Below are 23,240 nucleotides of genomic sequence, written 5' to 3' on the forward strand. Positions count from 1 at the left end.
ACGAAAAACCTACAGCGAATATCATTCTCAATGGGGAAAAGCTTAAGGTCAGGAACGTGGCAGGGATGTCCACTCTCACCACTGCTATTCAACATAGTATTGGAAGTCCTAGCCATAGCAATCAGACAACAAAAAGAAATCAAAGGCATCCAAATCGGCAAAGAGGAACTCAAACTCTCACTCTTTGCAGATGATATGATACTTTAGGTGGAAAACCCAAAAGACTCCACCCCAAAACTGCTAGAACTCATACAGAAATTCAGTCAAGTAGCAGGCTATAAAATCAATGCACAGAAATCAGTGGCATTCCTATACACCAACAACAAGACAGAAGAGAGACAAATCAAGGAGTCGATCCCATTCACAATTGCACCCAAAACCATAAGATACCTAGGAATAAATTTAACCAAAGAGGCAAAGGATCTGTACTCAGAAAACTATAAAATACTCATGAAAGAAATTGAAGAAGACACAAAGAAATGGAAAAACGTTCCATGCTCATGGATTGGGACAACCAACATTGTGAAGATGTCAATGCTACCTAGAGCAATCTACACATTCAATGCAATCCCCATCAAAATACCATCCACTTTTTTCAAAGAAATGGAACAAATAATCCTAAAATTTGTATAGAACCAGAAGAGACCCCGAATAGCCAGAGGAATATTGAAAAAGAAAAGCAAAGCTGGTGGCATCACAATTCCGGACTTCCAGCTCTATTACAAAGCTGTCATCATCAAGACAGTATGGTACTGGCACAAAAACAGACACATAGATCAATGGAACAGAATTGAGAGCCCAGAAATGGACCCTCAACTCTATGGTCAACTTATCTTTGACAAAGCAGGAAAGAATGTCCAATGGAAAAAAGACAGTCTCTTCAACAAATGGTGTTGGGAAAATTGGACAGCCACATGGAGAAGAATGAAACTGGACCATTTCCTTACACCACACACAAAAATAGACTGCAAATGGTTGAAAGACCTAAACGTAAGACAGGAGTCCATCAAAATCCTAAAGGAGAACACAGGCAGCAACCTCTTCGACCTCAGCCGCAGCAACTTCTTCCTAGAAACATCACCAAAGGCACGGGAAGCCAGGGCAAAAATGAACTATTGGGATTTCATCAAGATAAAAAGCTTTTGCACAGCAAAAGAAACAGTCCACAAAACCAAAAGACAACCGACAGAATGGGAGAAAATATTTGCAAATGACATATCAGATAAAGGGCTAGTATCCAAAATGTATAAAGAACTTATCAAACTCAACACCCAAAGAACAAATAATCCAATCAAGAAATGGGCAGAAAACATGAACAGACATTTTTCCAAAGAAGACATCCAAATGGCCAACAGGCACGTGAAAAAGTGCTCAACATCGCTCGGCATCAGGGAAATCCAAATCAAAACCTCAATGAGATACCACCTCACACCAGTCAGAATGGCTAAAATTAACAAGTCAGGGAACGACAGATGTTGGCGGGGATGTGGAGAAAGGGGAACCCTCCTACACTGTTGGTGGGAATGCAAGCTGGTGCAACCCCTCTGGAAAACAGTACGGAGGTTCCTCAAACAGTTGAAATTAGAGCTACCATTCGATCCAGCAATTGCACTACTGGGTATTTACCCCAAAGATACAAATGTAGGGATCCGAAGGGGTACATGCACCCCAATGTTTATAGCCGCAGTGTCCACAATAGCCAAACTGTGGAAAGAGCCAAGATGTCCATCGACAGATGAATGGATAAAGAAGAAGTGGTATATATACACAATGGAATATTATGCAGCCATCAAAAGGAATGAGATCTCGCCATTTGCAATGACGTGGATGGAACTGGAGGGTGTTATGCTTAGTGAATTAAGTCAATCAGAGAAAGACATGTATCATATGACCTCACTGATATGAGGAATTCTTAATCTCAGGAACAAACTGAGTGTTCCTGGAGTGGTTGGGGGTGGGAGGGATGGGGTGGCTGGGTGATAGACATTGGGGAAGGTATGTGCTATGGTGAGCGCTGTGAATTGTGCAAGACTGTTGAATCACAGATCTGTACTTCTGAAACAAATAACGCAACATATTTTAAGAAAAAAGAAAAAGAAGAAGATAGCAGGAGAGGAAGAATGAAGGGGAGTAAGTCAGAGGGGGAGACGAACCAGGAGAGATGATGGACTCTGAAAAACAAACTGAGTGTTCTAGAGGGGAGGAGGGTAGGGGGATGGGTTAGCCTGGTGATGGGTATTAAAGAGGGCACATTCTGCATGGAGCACTGTGTGTTATGAACAAACAATGAATCATGGAACACTACACCAAAACAAATGATGTAATATATGGTGATTAACATAACAATAAAAAATTTTTTAAAAAATCAATGAAAGCAGATAGTTGCTGCAGCACACCACACCCAGGCACTGCACCCAACTGTGCGCCTACAGCCACCATCACGTGCTGGGCCTAGATCTGCCCAGCCATCACTCAACACGGTGCCCAGCCTCAAACCCCACCCGTTAAGGCATGCAGCTCCCAGCCACCGCAGTGCTCCAGGGGATCCAGCACAGGGCTAGTGACTCAGTGCAAATTTTGCTAACACTGTTGCCCCACTCCCAAGTTATCCAGTGGGCATATTCCCTCAGAGCTGACTTGCCTGGGTCCCACTAATACCACAGAGAGCAAGCAGAGCTCACAGTAGGCAGAGAGTCAGTGCAGACGACTGCACTAAAAGGAAAAGTGACTCAGACAGAAGAGCAGAGCATAAGCAACATACATAAAATACTCTTCTGAAGTGCCAGGGCACTGCAGAACCTCTTCTTGATAAAGTCACTACTTTCCAGAGTAGAAGACATAGGTTAGTTTCTTTCTTTCTTTTCTTTTCTTTCTTTCTTTCTTTCTTTCTTTCTTTCTTTCTTTCTTTCTTTCTTTCTTTCTTTCTTTCTTTCTTTCTTTCTTTCTCTCTCTCTCTCTCTCTCTCTCTCTCTCTCTCTCTCTCTTTCTCTCTTTCTCTCTTTCTTCTTTCTTTCCTTTCTTTCTTTCTTTCTTTCTTTCTTTCTTTCTTTCTTTCTTTCTTTCTTTCTTCCTTCCTTCCTTCCTTCCTTCCTTCCTTCCTTCCTTCCTTCTTTCCTTCTTTCTTTCTTTCTTTCTTTCTTTTTTCTTTCTTTCTTTCTTTCTTTCTTTCTTTCTTTCTTTCTTTCTTTCTTTCTTTTCTTTCTTTCTTTCTTTTCTTTCTTTCTTTCTTTCTTTCTTTCTTTCTTTCTTTCTTTCTTTCTTTCTTTCTTTCTTTCTTTCTTTCCTTCTCTCTCTCTCTCTTTCTTTCTTTCTTTCTTTTTCTTTCTTTCTTTTTTCTTTCTTTCTTTCTTTCTTTCTCTCTCTCTCTCTCTTTCTTTCTTTCTTTCTTTTTCTTTCTTTCTTTTTTGTAGCTTTTCTCTAAAGCTGAAATTCTTAACACACAGAAACAGACACAGGGAGGCAGACAAAATGAAGAGACAGAGAAATTTATCCCAAATGAAAGAACAGAACAAGTCCACAGCCAGAGATCTAAGTAAAACAGATATAAATAACATGGCTGATGGAGAATTTAAAGCAATGATCATAAAGATACTCACTGGACTTGAATAAAGAATAGAAGACGTGTGAGACCCTTAACACAAGATAATAAATAACATAGCAGAGAGAAATGGCTCAATTAATGAAATGAGAAACATGTTTGATGGAACGAATAGCAGGATGGAGGAAGCAGAAGAACGAATTTTGCGACCTAGATGACAGTAATGGGAAGTAATCTAGCTGACTGAAAGAGAGAAAAAACAATTATGCAAAATGAGAACAGACTTAGGGAAATTAATGACTCCATCAAATGTAATAACATTCATATTGTAGGAGTCTCAGAAAAAGAGAGAGAAAAGGGGGCAGAAAATTTATTTGAGGAAATAATAGCTGAAAACTTCCTTAATCTGAGGGCATAAAATAGATACCCATATCCAGGAAGCACAGAGAACTCCCACCAAAATCAACAAAAGCAGGCCAACACTAAGATATGTTATAATTAAATTTGCAAAATATAGTGATAAAGAAAAATCTTAAAAGCAGTAAGACAAAAGAAGTCCTTAACTTACAAAAGAAGACCCATAAGGCTAGTTGTAGACTTCTCAACAGAAACATGGCAAGTCAGAAAGTAGTGGCATGATATATTCAATGTGCTGAATGGGAAAAATCTGCACCCAAGAATACCCAGCAAGTCTATCATTCAGAATAGGAGAGATAAAGAGTTTCCCAGAGGAAAAAAAACTAAAGGAGTTGATGAACACTAAACCAGCCCGTCAAGAAATATTAAAGGGGATTTTTTGAGTGGAAAGGAGACACCAAAAGTGACAGTATGAAGGTAGGAAACACAAAAACAATAAAAATTAATATTTCTGTAAAAATATCAATCAAGGAATTCACAAAATAAAAAATATAAAATATAACAACTTATACCTAAAATATAAGAATAAAAGGAGAAAGAATTGGTTCAAACTTGCATGACTATAACAATATAGACTGCTAAATGCAAAAGAGGTTATACACAAACCTAATGGTAACCATATATCAAAAATCACTAGTAAATATGCAAAGAATAAAGAGATAGAAATCCAAATATATTACTAAGGAAAATCAGCAAATCATGAAAGAGAAAAAGACAAGGATCAGAGAAAATCTTCAGAAACAACCACAAAACAAATAATAGAATGACAAAAATACATATCTATCAATAAATACTTTGAATGTAAATGGAATAAATGTTCCAATCAAAATTCATACGGTGACAGAATGAATACAAAAATAATACCCATCAATATGCTCTCTACAAGAGACACATTTTAGACCTAAAGACACGTGCAGATTCAAAGTGAGGGCATGGAGAAACATCTACCTTGCTAATGGATGTTAGAAGAAAGCCAGAATAGCAATACTCATATCAGACAAAAATACACTTTAAGACAAAGACTGTAACAAAACAAAAAGGGGGACACTGTATAATAAAGGGGAGAGTTCAAAAGAAGATATAACAATTGTAAGTATTTATTCACCCAAAATAAGAGCACCCAAATACATAAAACAGTTAACACCAAGCATAACGAAACTAACGATAATAACACAAAATAATAGGAGATTTAAAACCCCATTTACATCAATGAACAGATCATCTAAACAGAAAATCAACAAGGAAACAATGGGTTTAGATGAACACACTGGAACAGATGGATTTAAACATATATGTAGAACATTTTATCCTAAAACAGTAGAATAAATGTTCTTTTCAAGTGCACATGGAACATTCTCCAACACAGATAACATATCATCCCACAAAATCAGTCTCAACACAAGAAGATTAAAATTATACCATGCATCTTTCCTGATCACAACACTATGAAATTAGAAATTAAGCACAAGAGGGCACCTGGGTGGCTCAGATGGTTAAGCGTCTGCCTTTGGCTCAGGTCATGATCCCAGGGTCCTGGGATCAAGTCCAGCATCAGGCTCCTTGCTCAGCAGGGAGTCTGCTTCTCCCTCTCCCTCTGCCTCTCCCCCTGCTTGTTCTCTCTCTGTCTCTCTTGCAAATGAATAAATAAAATCCTTTTTTTTAAAAAGAAATTAAGCACAAGAAAAAATCTGGAAAGAACATAAATACAAATAAGGTTAAATAATGTGCTACTAAACATGAGAGGGTCAACCAGGAAATTAAAGAATTAAAAAAATACCTGGAAACAAATGAAAATGAAAATGAAAACACAATGGTCCAAATCATACAGAATGCAGCAAAAGCAGTCCTAAGAAGAAAATATGTGACAATACACGCTTACCTCAAGAAGCAAGGAAAATCACAAATAACCTAAACTTATACCAAAAGGAGCTAGAAATAAAACAACAAACAAAACCTAAAACCAGCAGAAGGAAGGAAATAATAAAGATTAGAGCAGAAAGGAATGATATTGAAACTGAAAAAACAATAGAACAAATAAATGAAAACAGGAACTGATTCTTTGAAAAAAATCAATAAAATTGATAAACCTCTAGCCAGATTTATCAAAAACAGAGAAAGGACTCAAATAAATAAAATCACAGATGACAGATGATAAATAACAACCAACACCACAGAAATACAATTTTAAGAGCGTATTATGAATATACACCAACAAACTGGACAACCTAGAAGAAATGGATAAATTTCTAGAAACATATAAACTACCAAAGCTGAAACAAGAAGAAATAGAAAAGTTGAACAGACTGATAACCAGTAAGGAAATTGAATCAGTAATCACAAATCTCCCAACAAACAAAAGTCCATGATCATATGGCTTCACAAGTGAATTTTACCAAACACTTAAAGAAGAGTTAATACCTGTTCTTCTCAAATTAGTCCAAAAAAAATGGAAAGGAAACTTCCATTTCATTCTATGAGGCAAGCATTGACCTTATATCAAAACCAGGTAAAGATACCAGTAAAAAAGAGAACCAAGAGGCCAATATTTCTGATGAACATAGATGCAAAAATTCTCAACAAAATACTAGCAAGCAGAATTCAACAATACATTAAAAAAATTCAATGTGAACAAGTGAGAATTTTTGCTGAGTTGTAAGTGTGTTCAATATTCACAAATCAATCAACATGATACATCACACCAGTAAAAGAAAGGATAATAACCGTATGATCATTTCAATAGATGCAGAAATAGCATTTATAAAAGTATGACACACATTCATGAGAAAAATCTTCAAGAAAATAAGTTTAGACAGAACATAACTCAACATAATAAAGGCCATATATAAAAAATCCAGAGATAGCATCACCCTTAATGGGGAAAAACTGAAAGTCAGGACAAGACAAGGATGTACAGTCTCACTACTTTTATTCAACATAGTACTGGAAGTCCTAGCCACCAGCAATCAGACAACAAAAAGAAATAAAAGGCATCCAGATCAGTAGGGAAGAAGTAAAACTTTTATTATTTGTAGATGACATGATACTCTATTTAGAAAACCCGAATGACTCCACCAAAAAACTGACAGAACTGTTGAATGAATTCAGTAAAGTCAAAGGATACAAAATCAATCTGCAGAAATCTGTTGTATTTCTATACACCAATTATGAAATAGCAGAAAGATAAACTAAGAAAACAGTCCCATTTACAATTGCACCAAAATTAATAAAATACCAAAGAATAAACCTAACCAGAGAGGTGAAAGATCTATACTCTGAAAACTACAAAAACCTGATGAAAGAAATTGCAAGATGACACAAAGTAGTCAAAAGACATTCTATGTTCATAGATTAGAAGAACAAATATTCTTTAAAAATCTCTACTACACAAAGCAGTCTACACATTTAATGTAATCCCTATCAAAATAACAACATCATTCTACACAGAACTAAAACAACCATTCTAAAATTTATATGGAACCACAAAAGATCCTGAGGAGCCAATGCAATCTTGAAATAGAAAAGCAAAGCTGAAGGCATCACAATTACAGACTTCATGTTGTATTATGCAGCTGTAGTAACCAAGACATTATGGTTATTGGCACAAAAATAGATACATAGTTCAATAGAACAGTATAGAAAACCCAGAAATAAACCCACAATTATATTGTCAATTAATCTTTGACAGGGCAGGAAATAAAATCCAATGGGAAAAAGACAGTCTCTACAGTTGGTGCTGGAAAAACTGGACAGCAATATGCAGAAGAAAGAAACTGGATAATTTTATTACACCATACACAAAAATTAATTCAAAATTGATTAAAGACCTAAATGTGAGACCTGAAACCATAAAAATCCTAGAACAGACCACAGGCCATAACCTTTTTGACATTGGCCTTAGCAAATTTTTCTAGATATGTCTCCTGAGGCAAGGGAAGCAAAAGCAAAACTAAGCTATTGGGACTAAATCAAAATAAAAAGCTTCTGCACAGTGAAGGAAATAATTAATAAAACTAAAAGGTAACCTATGTAATGGGAGAAAATACTTGCAAATGACATACCTAATAAAGGGCCAGTGTCCAAAATGTATAAAATCCTTATAAAACTCAAAACCTAAAAAGCAAATAATCCAACATAAAAAATGGGCAGAAGACATGAACAGACATTTCTCCAAAGAAGATATACACATGGTCAACAGACATGAAAAGATGCTCAACATTACTTATCATCAGGGAAGTACAAATTAAAATTACAATGAGATATCACCTCACACTTTTCAGAATAGCTAAAATCAAAAACACAAGGAACAAGGTGTTGGCAAGGATGTGGAGAAAGGGGAACCCTCTTACACTGTTGGTGGGAATACAAACTGCTGCAGTCACTGTGGAAAACAGTATGGAGGTTCCTCAAAATGTTAAAAATAGAACTACCTTAAGATTCAACAATTGCACTACTGGATATTTTCTGAAAGAATATAAGAACACTCATTCAAAGGGATACATGCACCCCTATATTTATACCAGAATTATTTACTATAGCCAAGATATGAAAGCAGCCCAAGTGTCCGTCAATTGATGAGTGGATAAAGAAAAAGTGGATATATATATATATATATATATATATATATATATATATATATATATATATATAATGTAATAATATCCAGCCATAAAAAAGAATGAAATCTTGGCATTTGGAATGACATGTATGGAGCTAGAAAGTATAAAGCTAAGAGAAATAAGTCAGAGAAAGACAAATAGCATGTGATTTCACTCCTATGTGGAATTTATTATTATTTTTTAAAAGATTTTATTTATTTATTTGACAGAGATAGAGAGAGAGAGAGAGTACAAGCTGGGGGGAGAGGCAGAGACAGAGAGAGAGGGAGAAGCAAACTCTCCACTAAGCAGAGAGCCCAATGTAGGGCTTGATCCCAGGACCCTGGGATCATGACCTGAGCCAAAGGCAGACACCCAACCGACTGAGTGCCCCTATGTGGGATTTAAGAGAAAAAACAAACAAGCAAAGGGAAAATACGAGAGAGAGAGGGACAAGGCAAGAAACAAGTCTCTCAATTATAGAGAACAACCTGATGTTTACCAGAGGGTAAGTGGGTGAGGGGATGGATTAAATAGGTGATGGGGATTATGAAGTGCTCTAGTCATGATGAGCACAGGGTGATGTATGGAAGTACTGAAGTACTATATTGTACACCTGAAATTATTATAAAACAGTATGTGAACTTACCTCACACCTGTCAGAATGGCCAAAATCAACAATACAAGAAATATTAGGTGCTGGTGAGGATGTGGAGAAAGGGGAACCCTCTGACACTGTTGGGAATGCAAACTGGGGCAGCCACTCTGAAAAACAGTATAGAGGTTCCTAAAAAATTAAAAATAGAGCTACCCTACAATCCAGCAGTTGCCCTACTAGGTATTTACCTGAAGAATACAAAAATATTAATTCAAAGGGATACATGTACCCTGATGTTTATATCAGCATTATCTACAATAGCCAAGTTATGGAAATAGTCCAAATGTCTGTTGACGGATGGATAAAGAAGATGTACTACACACACACACACATGTGTACATACACATATGTACCATATATACACATATATGTACCGTGGAATAGTATTCAGCCATAAAAAGAATGAAATCTTGCTATTTGCATAAATATGGATGGAACTAGACAGAATTATACTAAGCAAATCAAGTTAGAGAAAGACAAATACATGATTTCACTCATATATGGAATTTAAGAAACAAAACAAATGAAAACAGGGGGGAAAAAAGAGAGAGAAACCAAGAAACAGACTCTTAACTGTATAGAACAGAGGGTTACTTGAGGGGAGGTAGGCAGGGGGATGGATTAATTAGGTAATGTCGATTAAGAAAGGCACTTGTGATGAGCACTGGGTGTTGATTAATCCCTAAATTCTACACCTGAAAATAATATTACATTGTATGTTAACTAACTGAAATTTAAATAAAAATTTGGGGAAAGAAAAAAAAATAAGTTGAAACCAGTCTCTCACAACTAAGAAAAAAAGGAATATCTGAAATCTCAGGTAATCAAATCTGTAATCCCATGATATCACCAGCCTGGAGTTTACAACAATATTTCGACTAATAGGAAAAGTGATATATTTTACACAGTATAAAAAACAAATCTGTATGATAATGAAAGATTTGCTTTCCTAGTGCAATCAATGAATTTAAAGTTGAGTTTACAACCTATACAAACTTTCACATTGATAATGGAAGTTTGTACTTCCACATGCAACAGGAATTTCATTTAATTCATCACTCTGATTGACATCTGAAATAGTTGTAGATATTGTGACTGAGCACTGTATCCTATATACTTCAGCCTATTAACAGGAATCATTCATTCATTTATTCACAGAAGCTGAGTTCTTAAATTATTTCTACAAATAATGTGGAAGACCCATTCTTACTGTGCTTTAATCAAGATGCAGGCTTCAGCCAACCAGCTCCTGTACTACTAGTGATTTGGCTACCAACTCCCTGTAAAAATAGATAAGTATAATCCCTACAATGTGTGGCATGTCCAAATAGAAATAGTTATTAGGGGGAGCATCATTATATATGAGGATGCTGGAAAGTAGCTACATCATCTGACTGTTATAAGGATTCACTAAGACTGGTACACATAGTGTTTAATACAGTGTCAAGTGTTTAGTAAACTTTTAATAAATGGAGCTAGTATATTGTTCTTGTTAACATTTTTCTGCTCCATTTAACCAACCAGATATTTGTTAAAAGCCTGCAGTATTTTTTAAGCTAGATCATATAAAAATCACAATAGTAGATGGTTAGTAGCTGACATAACTTTATAAAATATATTCTGCCTAATTAGTGTATTAACTAAATTAAATATAATCAGATATTTTATGAATAAATTTAATGCACATATGTAAACATAACATGAATCTGTCATTAAAGAAAATCTAAGTTTTCAAAAAAATAAAATAAAAAAGTAATTTTTTAATAAAAAATAAGTAAAATAAAAAAGAAACACTCTTAATTATAGAGAACAATCTGATGGTTACCAGAGAGGAGGGAGGTGGGCACTGTGTTAAATAGATGATGCAGTGCACTTGTGATGAACACTGAGTAATGCATGGAATTGTTGAATCACTATATTATAAACCTGAAACTAATATAACACCATACATTAGCTAACTGGAATTAAAATAAAAACTTAAAAAATCAACAAAAGTATTCTCTGAAAATTAACTGGCTATATGGAATTTATAATAAAGAACAGCATACATTTTACAATTTTAATGATGTGCTACACACCTTAATATCAATAAAATTTATATATATCATACATGTTCATATATATTTATATATCTATCTAACTCCATATTTATATATCATGCCTGTTTTTTCCAAACATCCAGTTCAACATTTGCCAGCACACCATTGACTTATAATTTCACTTTTTTAAGTTAATTTTCATTCATTCTGCTAAAACAGTTAGACTTTAGTATACAGACGCAAAAAAGATTAAGTACAAAACCCCTGCCACCTAAAAAGGGCATAACATCCAAGGATAATAAGAATCCTGAGTACTTTGACATGTCACAAAGGCAAAGATAACTATTTTTTTCCTTCTCTATGAAATGTGGTGATAACCAAAACATGAGGGAAAGGGAACCTATAAAGTGACTCTTTAAACAAGTTAACAGTAGTCTCTTTGGGCCTTATGAATCAAGGGTTTAGGACTCTATATTGGACTCTGACTTCTCCACAACTTCTATTAATAGAAATCCAAAGCATTACAGACATCCACAATGACTCTCCAGGCTAATCCTTCCTTTACATCCTTATAAAAAAGTTATGGTCTTTCCTTATCTCTCAAATATACTTTGTGCTCCTCAATCTCTCAAACTCTTTTTTTTTTTTTTTTACGTGGGATGATCATTCCTCAGGAACTCCTAGTTGAAGAGTGTTGTCTCTATATATATACCCCTAAGAACTTGATCATCAGTTCTGAATTTACTCATCTATCTGTTCTAAGAAGGCTTATGGTAAAAAGCTTATGGTTAACATACAGTGTTATATGGTTAAAAAAAAAGATTCCTCATGGTCTGTTCTAATAGCCCCAAATTCATATATTATTAATGTATGCTGATACCTTCAGAGAAACTCTTGTCCCCGTTTGAATGAGGAAAGTTATGGAAGGATCTGTAAAGCATTTTGTAATCCTGAAAGTATGTGTGTGTCTGTATATATATATATATATATATATATATATATATATATATATACACCAATACACACACACACATATATGTACACACTATATATATATACATTACATATATATAAACTTTATATATATATGTATTTTGCAGATGGTAAAAGTTGGTAAAGCTTATAAATGTAAGCTGTTAATGTAGCTTTTATTGTTACTATCACAATTTTTCAAGATGGCTGGGCTCCTTTCCTTTTCATTCTTTTTTTTTAAGATTTTATTTATTTATTTGACAGAGAGAGAGTGAGAGAGAGCACAAGCAGGCAGAATGGCAAGCTGAGGGAGAGGGAGAAGCAGAATCCCTGCTGAGCAGAGAGCCTGACATGGGGCTCCAACCCAGGACCCTGAGATCATGACCTGAGCCGAAGGCAAATGCTTAACCGACTGAGCCACCCAGGCGCCCCTCCTTTCCTTTTCATTCTTAACACCTGTTGTTTTTGACCAGCAATACCAACAGATTTAATTGCCTGAAATAAAGTAGAAAAGTCAGGAACACTGAAAAATGAATTGGAGAGCTAGCATTATAGGTAAGGATTAAACTAACAAAGAACCTTTAATGGTAGCGTTAGCAGCCTGATTTTAATCAGTTATGTTTCTGCACAGGGGAGTGTTTGAGGATAATGTCAAAGAAATATTATTCTGGATAAACTTTGTAGTGTGTTTTGGAGCAGAAAATCAAGAGACTGCGGTATACAGCTCTTCAATACTACTATTACTACTACTATGGAGGAGGAAGAGGAGGAAGAGGAGGAGGAGGCAGTAGCAGCAATGGAGTGGAAGGAAGAGGTGGGGGAGGGAGAGAAATAGCTGCTACAGCTAATACTAAGCACTATTTACAAAAATTAAAGCTAATTATCTCAGGTAATATTTACAACAATTTTAGCATTGTCATGATCTCCATTTCCCAGATAAAGCAAGGGCAGTTCTGAGCCACTGAATAATGTGTGCAACATCACAGCTAATAAGTTGTTACATCACAGCTAGGAATGTAAACCTAGGCAGCCTGACTCTAGAGCTTAAATTCTAAACCTGAATTCTAAATTCCAATTCTGAATAATTTAAAGATGTGATTTATTTGAGGCGCCATACCCCCAACTAATTGAATATATTTCCAATAGTAACCTTGAATTAAAAACTAATAAAAAAAATTCTACAACAACCAGAAGTATCTGTAGATAAATGAATGTGATGGCCCAAGATAAGATTAGCTGAAATAGCATTTTTTTAATGCTAAGTGAAATAAGTCAGTCAGAGAAAGGTGAATACCATATGATTTCACTCATACATGGAATTTAAGAAACAAAACAAATGAACAAAGAAAAAAAAGAGACAAACAAACAAACAAACAAACCCAGACTCTTAAATATATAGAGAACAAGCTAGTATTTGCCACAGGAGAGGTGGGTTGGGGGATGGGTGAAGTAGGTAATGGGAATTAAGAGTACACTGGAGGAGAGGAACCATGAGAGACTATGGACTCTGACAAACAAATTGAAAGTTCTAGAGGGGAGGGGGTTGGGGGGATGGGTTAGCCTGGTGATGGGTATTAAAGAGGGCACGCACTGAATGGAGCACTGGGTGTTATATGCAAACAATGAATCATGGAACACTATATCAAAAACCAATGATGTAATGTATGGTGATTAACATAACATAATAAAATAAAATAAAAAAAGAGTACACTTAGAATGAAAGTACCAAGTAATGTATAGGACTGTTGAACCACTATATTGTGCACCTGAAACGAATGTAACACTGTATGCCAATTATACTGAAATTTAAAAATAGATAAATAAAAATCTTAAAAAATGAAACAGCATTTTGATAAAATTTTACTTGAGAACTCTAAATTTGACAACCATTTACAACTGCAAATATATTTGTCTTTTCCCATTGGGAGCTACTGTAAACACTAAAAAATAGTGTAGCAGTAGGTTGAAAGTAATTAAAAGCAGAAGATATAGGAATCCCCCAAAATCTCAAAACTCAGAAGGGAGTGTATCATTCCTCAAAAGTAACCAAACAGAGAAACTCTACAACTAGGCTATCTTCAAGATATCTATCTTATATTCACTGCTAATAAGGAATAATCAAATTTTCTGATTAAGTGTTTACATATCCAGTTTAATCCCACCAAGGACGATAATGACATATTTTTAAAAATCTGTAAATTATGAACTCATACATAAACAATCTATACTAAGTTGGTTGCCTAGAAGGCAATTTACAAATGAACCTCTAAGTGTCATTTTCATACCTGTTGTGGCTAACTATGTTCATGGGGGGGCGGGGTTGGGGAGAGAGAGAGAGTATGTGAATTCCTGAAAATGTCCTCAGAAAATATGTTTAGCCCTCTATGGGGTGCCTGGGAGGCTCAGCCAGTTAAGCGTCTGACTCTTGATTTCAGCTCAGGCCATGATCTCAGGGTCTTGGGATCAGGCCCTGCATTGGGCTCTGTCCTCAGCCGCGGCGGGGAGGGGTGGTGGTGAGTGTGCTTGAGATTCTCTCTCTCCCTCTCCTTCTGCCCCTCCCCACTGTGCTCACTCTCACTCTCTCTCTAAAATAAATAATCTTTTAGAAAAGAAAATATGTTTAGCCCTCTACTTTAAAGGCTAATTGCTTAAGCAAGTGATTCTACTTCAACCAAATCTTTTGAACATATTAAATTGTGTATCTTGAGCCTTACTCCCAAATGTGAAATGCCAAATTTGCAAAAGAAAACACACCTGATAAATAATATATTTTCATATAGTAACTGTAGTTTTTCTAAGTTCTGTGACTAAACATTGAAAAATCAGTATCTCTTTACTGAAATACATTCATGCTTTAATAGTCCTTCTGTGTATTCACTTCTGTGTATTCACTCTTTTCATGGGCAAAAATACATCTTTAAGACAGTGGTAAATTAATTATTAGAAGTTTTCTGGTAAACAGATATATCGCCTACAAAAAATGGACAAAAACAGAAAAATCCCCACAACTGAGGAACTCTTATACACTAGCAGAAACAAAAAATAACATAATTGTCCAGCAATTACTTGGACATTATATAACTCTCTCTCTCTCTTTCTCTCTGTCTCTGTCTCTCTCTCCCACACACACACACACACACACACACACACACAATTAAATAGTACAGAAGAGAAAGGAGGTGACAATGTATTCAACTACCATGCCATCCAAAAGCCCAGAGCCAAAAGAGATCAGGTGCTAGAACTTTCACAGAAACAGAATTAAATAGTACCCATGCAAAGTGAACCAGTTAGTCATCCAGATGTTTCCAGCTGGATACTTGGTGTACTGAGAATAAAAGATCCCATTTGACTCACTTTTTCCCACATAGTAGGCAGCTGTTAATAGTAGCAATTCCAATGCAGTTTGGTAACTATACTTTGAACCATAAAATTATAGAGCTCAGTACATCCTTTCCCATCACACTTGTCTTCAGTGTTGCAACAAATAATTTTTTACTTAATTCTCCTCAATAGATTTTTTTGTTGTTGCTGTTACTATTGTTTTCTTACCTGATCTTCTCCTTGCATATCTTGCTTTTCAACTTTGTTCTAAGGGAAAAAAACCAAGATAATTTATGAAGAATATACAGTCAAGGAAGAGGAAGCCATATTTTAAAGAGAAGTTAAAATGTTAAGAAAAGCAAAGATAAAGTGAACTATAATTTATGTACAGTGAGCTTCAATTCTACTTCTGTGGGAATTAAGCTTACATGCATGGCATACTAGTATTTTAGAGCAGTTATTTAATCATCTACAAATTGTATTTACATCCAAACATTTCTATATCTCATAAAATATTTATGTTTGGAAACACTTTGTAAAATAGCTCTTTAATACAAAAAATTCCAATTTCTTAAGCTTCTGGCATCTCTCCCATAAGATTACTGACCGTCCTTCTGAAATAATGTTAAGTATTTAGTTTCCACCCCCATACCCTAAGAAAAAATTCACCTGAGTCTGAAGACTTGCACTCTTGGCAATTTCATTTCTCAGAAAAGAAAAACATGATAAGAACAGTTTCTCTGGTCCAAATTTTGAGCAAAAAAGAACTATTTATAAAACCTAGACGCCTTGGGAAAAAGTGACCATGTCATCTTACAGTTAGTAAGTAGTAATAAAGGAAGGGAATGGTAGGCATAGTCAGACACATGTCTTGCTATTAATAGAATGACATTTCCAAGCAGCTGTCCAAATAGTTCAAGTCCCCCATTACAACTGTAACTTACCTCAGAGTCAATATAAAAAACCAACCAGCTAACAATTCTGGAATTTAAATAACTATGAATGAACTTGAGGAAATTTCTGTTCTATAGGTTACTTAAGTGATAAACTGCCTGTAGTGAGAGAATAACACAATTTCCTTAACTTTTGGCTTACCATGCAGTCAGCCATTGTGGAACCAGATATTTATTCAAATAGTTGGTGAGGCGTTAGTTTTTAGTATTACACATCTTTAGTCCTTATATTTAACTTTAGTTTCTATTAAGAGGGCTAGAAAAATGAGATTGTAGAAGAAAAGACCAAAAGATAGGGTTATTTGAATTTCTCAGCTTTATAATTATTTAAGGTTTTCCCCTTGGAATGCTAAAGAATAAAAGAAAGGAAGATGAACTTTAATTGCAAATATATATTGATGGTAAGTCATAATGAGCTATAAAAATTAACAGATATGAAAATGAGTTGTATCGGCTTTCTTCACAGAACAGAGAGCCATTCATTCATTTATCTCTGGGTAAAAAGGAAGAGGACTGAAAGGACAATAATTCAACACTGAGTTTAGTTCATCTTCAATATAATTATAACATAAAGAATGAAAAGATAGAAAAAGTGATTAAGTGATAATGTTTCAGAACATAGAATTAGCCAGTACTGTGATACCACAGAAAGCAGAGTAAGACTCTGCCCAGTTTACATTCATAAGCAGTACCAGTTATTTTTATATCTAGGTAATTTCTTTTTTTTTAATTTCATTATGTTATCTTAATCACCATACATTACATCATTAGTTTTTGATGTAGTTTTCCATGATTCACCGTTTGCGCACAACACCCAGTGCTCCATTTAGCACGTGGTGAATGAAATCAAACTTCCTTATACTGGGAAAGAAGAAGAAATAAAGGACATTTTAATGAAAAGTATGCACATGCCAGAAAGATTTATATTTCTGAGATGGGAGTTAAAGATTTTTAAATTTTATTCTTAATCTCCAAAGAAGTTCGCTGCAGGTAAAAATTAACTTGAATGAGTTAAGTCTTGAAGCCAAAATCAGTTACTGATCTTTCCTTCTGACTGCTGAGCAGTAAGCCATCTGCTTTGTCATCATGTAAATCACATTCCATTCTGTTAACATGGTTACAACTTACCACCATTTGTTATAGCAACATGGGGATAAGGAGCAACTGGATGTATTTTGAAAGGAAGCTGTACAGTAATCTCTATGTTTCCCAGGGTTAAAGCAAAGAACAACAGCCCGAGTATCTAAAACACTGTTTGCCAGTCTGATTTACTGGATTTTTTTAGTGTGCATTATGAATTTGTTCCACCATGGAAGTAAAGGTGTAGACATTTTTACATCCTTCTACTCAATATTTCAAGAGGAGTCATATAGGAAAATAAACTTTCAAATGTCTAGTGTTTTATTCCAAACTTCAAAGTACATGAGATTTTATATAAAACTGAGCAACAGTGGCATAAGTAAAGCAATAGTGTTTTTTCTTCTTGCTCTGAATTTCCCAAATACAAGAAAATATTCCATAAGATAAACTTTAACCACACTTGATGACATTTTCTATACTGAAAAGTTGGATAGAGGAAATAACTTAAAGGGATAGATTCTGCCCTAGATTTAAGCATGAGCTAGATAAACTAGCTAAATTCAGAAAAGAACACAGAAATAAATTAATTTTCGATATGATAAAAGGAAAAAAGTATTTGGATTATAATATGTAATTTTAAAAATATGATTATCACTATTCCTTCTATTTTTCCATTTTTGAAAAAATTATATCCTATTGATTATTTCCCAATTGCTATTTTTCTATAATAATGATCAATTGTAAATCTTTGAAAAGGCTTCCCAAACTCCATAAATGGCACTGATAGTAATTATGGTGATCTGTGATACTAAAAGGACATATTGGAGAGCTGTAATTCAATTAATTCCTATAGTTGATTCCAAACACAGAAACTTCCCTACTCCTCTGAGGGATGTAAATCCTTGAATTCACAGAGTTGAATTTCTATTTATAATGATATTACCTTATCATATTTGTCAGTAATTATCTTCACATAACTTAACCTTTAATTATATGAAATACAATTTTCATTTATTAACTGCCAGATGCATATGAACACATCTATAAATATCTATAACATCAATAATCTGTTTTCTTTGATATTGTTCTTGCCTGGTACTGTTCTTTGTAATTAACTCAGAGAGATGAGAAAACCCATGTGCAAAAATGATAAATCTACTAAAGACAGATTTTCAACTTCATGCTTTGATGACAAATCTATTGAATATTTCCTCACTGCATGGCGATATACAGTTTAAAAAATGTAATTATACATTGATATCTTCCACTAAATGTTCCTGTGTCTTTCTAAAAAAGAGGGACCTTTCACCAGGGACAAAAATGTCCTACTGAGGTTTTTAATAATAAACGATACTACTTCTTCAACCGAGGAAAGATGAATATGGGTAAGTATAAAGATTCAACAATTATTTTCTTCTTGCTTAGCTGATTTAAAATATGCAAACTGGATAATAGCAATAGCCCATGAAGCAAATGGTATATTTATGAAGGGCCCAACAGAAGTAACACAGATAAATTTGTTACATTTGGTTAACTTATTTCTCCTTGTCAAACAATTAATTTTTAATGTATGAAAATATTTTGCCTCAAACTTTACTACCCATAAGATTGTAATAGAATTTCTTTTACCTCTTTGGTAATATTTTACCCTGCTGATGTTGCCCTCCTCAGATATATATCTCCCTTAACTGCTGGTGATTTCCTGGCTCTTTCAATAGCCTCTACATCCCTCTCATTCATTCTCTCCTTCACCCACCTTCTTCTCTTCTCTGGTTCCAGCTTTGATTGAGTGTAACAATATTGAGCCAGACAACCTGAACTCTAGACCCATCTCCATCATTTATTCATCAAGCAATCATGGAGAAAAACAAATAAACTTATGACCCTCAGTGTCTTCATCTATAAAACAAGCATGATAGCGGCTATCCATAATGTTCTTTAAAAAAAAACTCATCCTTTTAAAATTTCTACTTTTGTATGTGTTTTTGAATGCCTGATGGATGTTCTTTTCTTATCACTCAGTTGTTAAAATCAGAATAGAATATGGAATGGTACTTTATAAATGATTCCCTGCTACACACAGTCAAGTTAAAAGTCAATAATAATATGAAGTAAAGTTAAAGTCAATAATATTATATTAAGATTATTACTTCAAAACCTTCAAATTGAGCTTTCTGATCTTCTCCACCAACACTTCCCAAGATTTCTACTATCACTTGGCATGGTGTCAGCCTTCAAAATTATATCTCTAAACCTGATTTTCCACCCTCTAACCACACATAAACCATATTTTAAATCAAATTATAATACAGAGTGTGCTGAAAAACTGATAATTTTATAACATATTTCTTTTTATCTACACTTAATTTTATCTGTTATCATATATTTAAAATCTGTATGCATGTGATCCATGCATCGACTTGCCATTTAATATTAAAGAAATTATGATGGATTTCTATTAAATATATGCCAAGAAGAATAGTTATATCCCACGGTCTTCTCTCATTTCTCAAGTTTCATCCCTCCATGAAAGCACAGAAATAAAACAAATATAGTCCTCTTCACTAAGAAATAATTTGTTATTCAGATCCTGTCCCCTCATTACTTTTTCTGTTTGATCATTTCCAGGTCACATTTTTCTTCTAATGGGGTTTTGATTTATTCCACCCCAGAAGTCCCAGATATCCAGTTAAAATATGATGATATATTTAGTATATGATATATGATACTTGGCTAATTTTCAGAATTTGAGTCAAAAACAGCCTTACCAAAAGTCACTGCTCACACAGCTATATGAAAACTTATCTATGACCTCTAGGAACATGTGTCCCTTTTCCATTTGATCTTCCAAAAAATTATCACAGCCTGTACCTTAGGGACCATATAAACTTACAAAATACCATATTACATTGATTGTAAAAGGCAGATGTATTTTTGAATTTTAAAATTTCCTAAATCAGGATGTGATCCATATGGGAAGAAATTATTGGACTAGCTTAATTGGCAGCTTTTTTTTTTCTTTCAAAGTGGTAAAGGATATAATCACACACTTCAATGGCTGCATCTTAAATTCAATGATATATGGTTTATGGCGTAGCTATTCAGCCCAAGTATTTTTATTCAGACAGATCCCAGAAAAGATAAACATGGTCATGAAACATTTAGAGGGTATAAATTTTTCAGATCTTCAGGTTCATGTATACTTCAATAATTTGACTGAAGTACTAACACATTACAACTCCTTTTTTTCCTTTTACTCAAAAGAATATCCTTTAGAACATGCTGTGAAGGATGGGTAACATGGTAGCATAATCACAAGAATTTATGAAATTATTTAAGAATAAGAAACAATTTTGATGCCTAGATATTCTTGAGAATGGCTGGCTAGTTGAGAGAAATTGATATTATTAGAGTTTTCCCCCATCAAATATTTCTCTTTTTTTCCATCCAATATTTTTAAATGGTATTCTGCTCTGTAGGGAAAAACTTCTTGACCTCTTGACATAATCAACAGTCTCCAATATAAGTCTTCCATATAGAAATAAATTGTATTTAAATTGTACAGGTGACTGTTAAAATTAAACCCTTTTAGGACTGACACACTAAATTTGTTCAGGCAGTATGCAAGGATTCTCATGGTGTTTTCTAGTTAGTAGTCTCAATTGAATACCTAACTTAATAGGATATAAAGTGTAATCAAATACACATACTGTCACACTCTTGTAAAGACTATGATGGAATAGATACACAGGGACTACTTTAAAAAGGAGTACATGGTGTTCCATTGTAAAAATGAGTAAGCACCTGAATAGACATTTTTCCAAAGAAGATATACAGATGGACAACAGACACATGAAAAAATGCTCAACATTACTAATCATCACAGAAATGCAAATCAAAACCACAATGAGATATCACCTCACACCTGTCAAAATGGCTGAAATCAAAAGGACAAGAAATTACAAGTGTTGGTAAGGGTGTAGAGAAAAAGGAACCCTTGCGAACTATTGGTGGGAATATAAATTGGTACAGCCACTGTGGAAAACAATGTGAAAGTTCCTCAAAAAATTAAAAATAGAAATACCATATGATCCAATAATTCCACTAGTGGGTATTCACCCCCCAAAAATGAAAACACTGATTCAAAAATATATACACAACTGTATGTTTACTGTAACATTATTTACAATAGCTAAGGTATGGAAGCAACCTAAGTGTCCACTGATAGATGAATGAATAAAGAAGTGGTTTATACATGCAATGGAATATTATGCAGGCACAAAAAGGATGAGATCTTGTCATTTGCAACAACATGGATGGACCTAGAGGCTTTTATCCTAAGCGAAATAGGCCAGACTGAGAAAGAAATAGTTTTTAAGCCTATCAAATGAAAATGTGGAAAATGAAACTCATTAGACACAATTAGGCATATGACATCTCTTGAATTTCTCAAGTAACTGAAGTTCTTCAATCAATATTTGTTGAATAGATAGATGGATTTTGATCACAGCCCTGAAATAATGAAAAACTCCAAGTTTTCTTCATCTTTGTTAAACAATGCCAGGTTTATTCTTTGTATTTATTATTGAGTTTTGGGTTGACTTAACTATTATATAAAGTGACAACTCTATTTCTAGGTGCAAAGACGCCTGTCTAGAATATTGTGTCTGGCCCAGATAACCCCCTTACCATTCTTCAATTCATTCTGAGCCTCAGTAGATAGAGCAGTCCTCTCAATTCTTTGATCTTATAAAAATTTGTAAATTTATTTCCTAGAACTTCCATGTCTGACTTTTAATTCTGGGAAGCAGAATATCCTTGAGTTTAGGCAGAATATCCTTGAGTTTTCCCAGGAATGATGGGACACATTATCCTCAAGGCAGAAGCAGAAACAGCAATCACTTCAGACAGTGCCATTATTCAAATATAGGATTAAGAAGGGCCCACAGAATTTTTTAACAGACTAATGAGAGACCATATCAGTCATAATTACTTTTGAAGTGTAAAGGCAAAAAACTGCAATTCACTGTAGATCGTATAATATCAGAGAGAAGCACACTCTTTAATTATTTTTTTGTTAATTAGAAAGAAAGGCAGTATAGGACAGTGTTATACTCACCTTTTTATAAATATTAGCAACTGCTTTTAATATGATGTCCTGGTGGTTTGTCTGGATTATACCAAGATCATTAAGTTTTTGCCGGGTTATATTAAGTAGCTTCTCCCCATTTATATCTGCTCTTTCAAAGTTTTCTCCATATACCAGAAAACTATCATCCAATCCTGAAAAAGATAAAAGAGGTAGAGGAGATTTCAAGGAAAATAGAGTCTATACCTTCTTGTAAAGATAACTATTCAATTCTACCCATATAGAATTACTTGTGAAAAAATATAAAATTAAAAAACTTAAAGAAAATTAAAAAAACAGAATTACTTGTGGCTTTTTGTCATTATCAGTGAGCCATTTACCATTTTTATTCCAACAATCCACCTTAAATTCAGCATCTTTAGTCAGAAAGGCTTAGGAAGGACAAATTTTTATAGGTCCTTATAGAAATGCTTAAGTACAAAATTTAATTAATAAAAGAGACCCTGTTGAATATACAGTTAAAGTCAGAGATTATAACTGAAAGCATATTTATAATCTGTTATAATAACATCTAA

The 23,240-nt window shown here is 34.3% G+C and overlaps 1 protein-coding gene across 1 annotated transcript in view; it reads right to left on the minus strand.

The window, feature by feature from the left end:
• LOC148163067 (uncharacterized) overlaps positions 1-23,240 on the minus strand; it is a 314,088-nt gene that overhangs the window by 243,698 nt on the left and 47,150 nt on the right. The window contains exons 2-3 of the mRNA XM_088028556.1: positions 22,696-22,859; positions 15,772-15,810 (exon numbers count right to left, since the gene is read on the minus strand). Coding sequence (XP_087884682.1) covers positions 15,772-15,810; positions 22,696-22,859 — 203 coding nt within the window. The remainder of the gene's footprint in view (positions 1-15,771; positions 15,811-22,695; positions 22,860-23,240) is intronic.

Source organism: Eumetopias jubatus, unplaced genomic scaffold (assembly GCF_037043125.1).
Source record: "Eumetopias jubatus isolate StellerSeaLion01/CBP00866 unplaced genomic scaffold, mEumJub1_p1.0 scaffold_11, whole genome shotgun sequence".
Classification (NCBI taxonomy): Eukaryota; Metazoa; Chordata; class Mammalia; order Carnivora; family Otariidae; genus Eumetopias; species Eumetopias jubatus.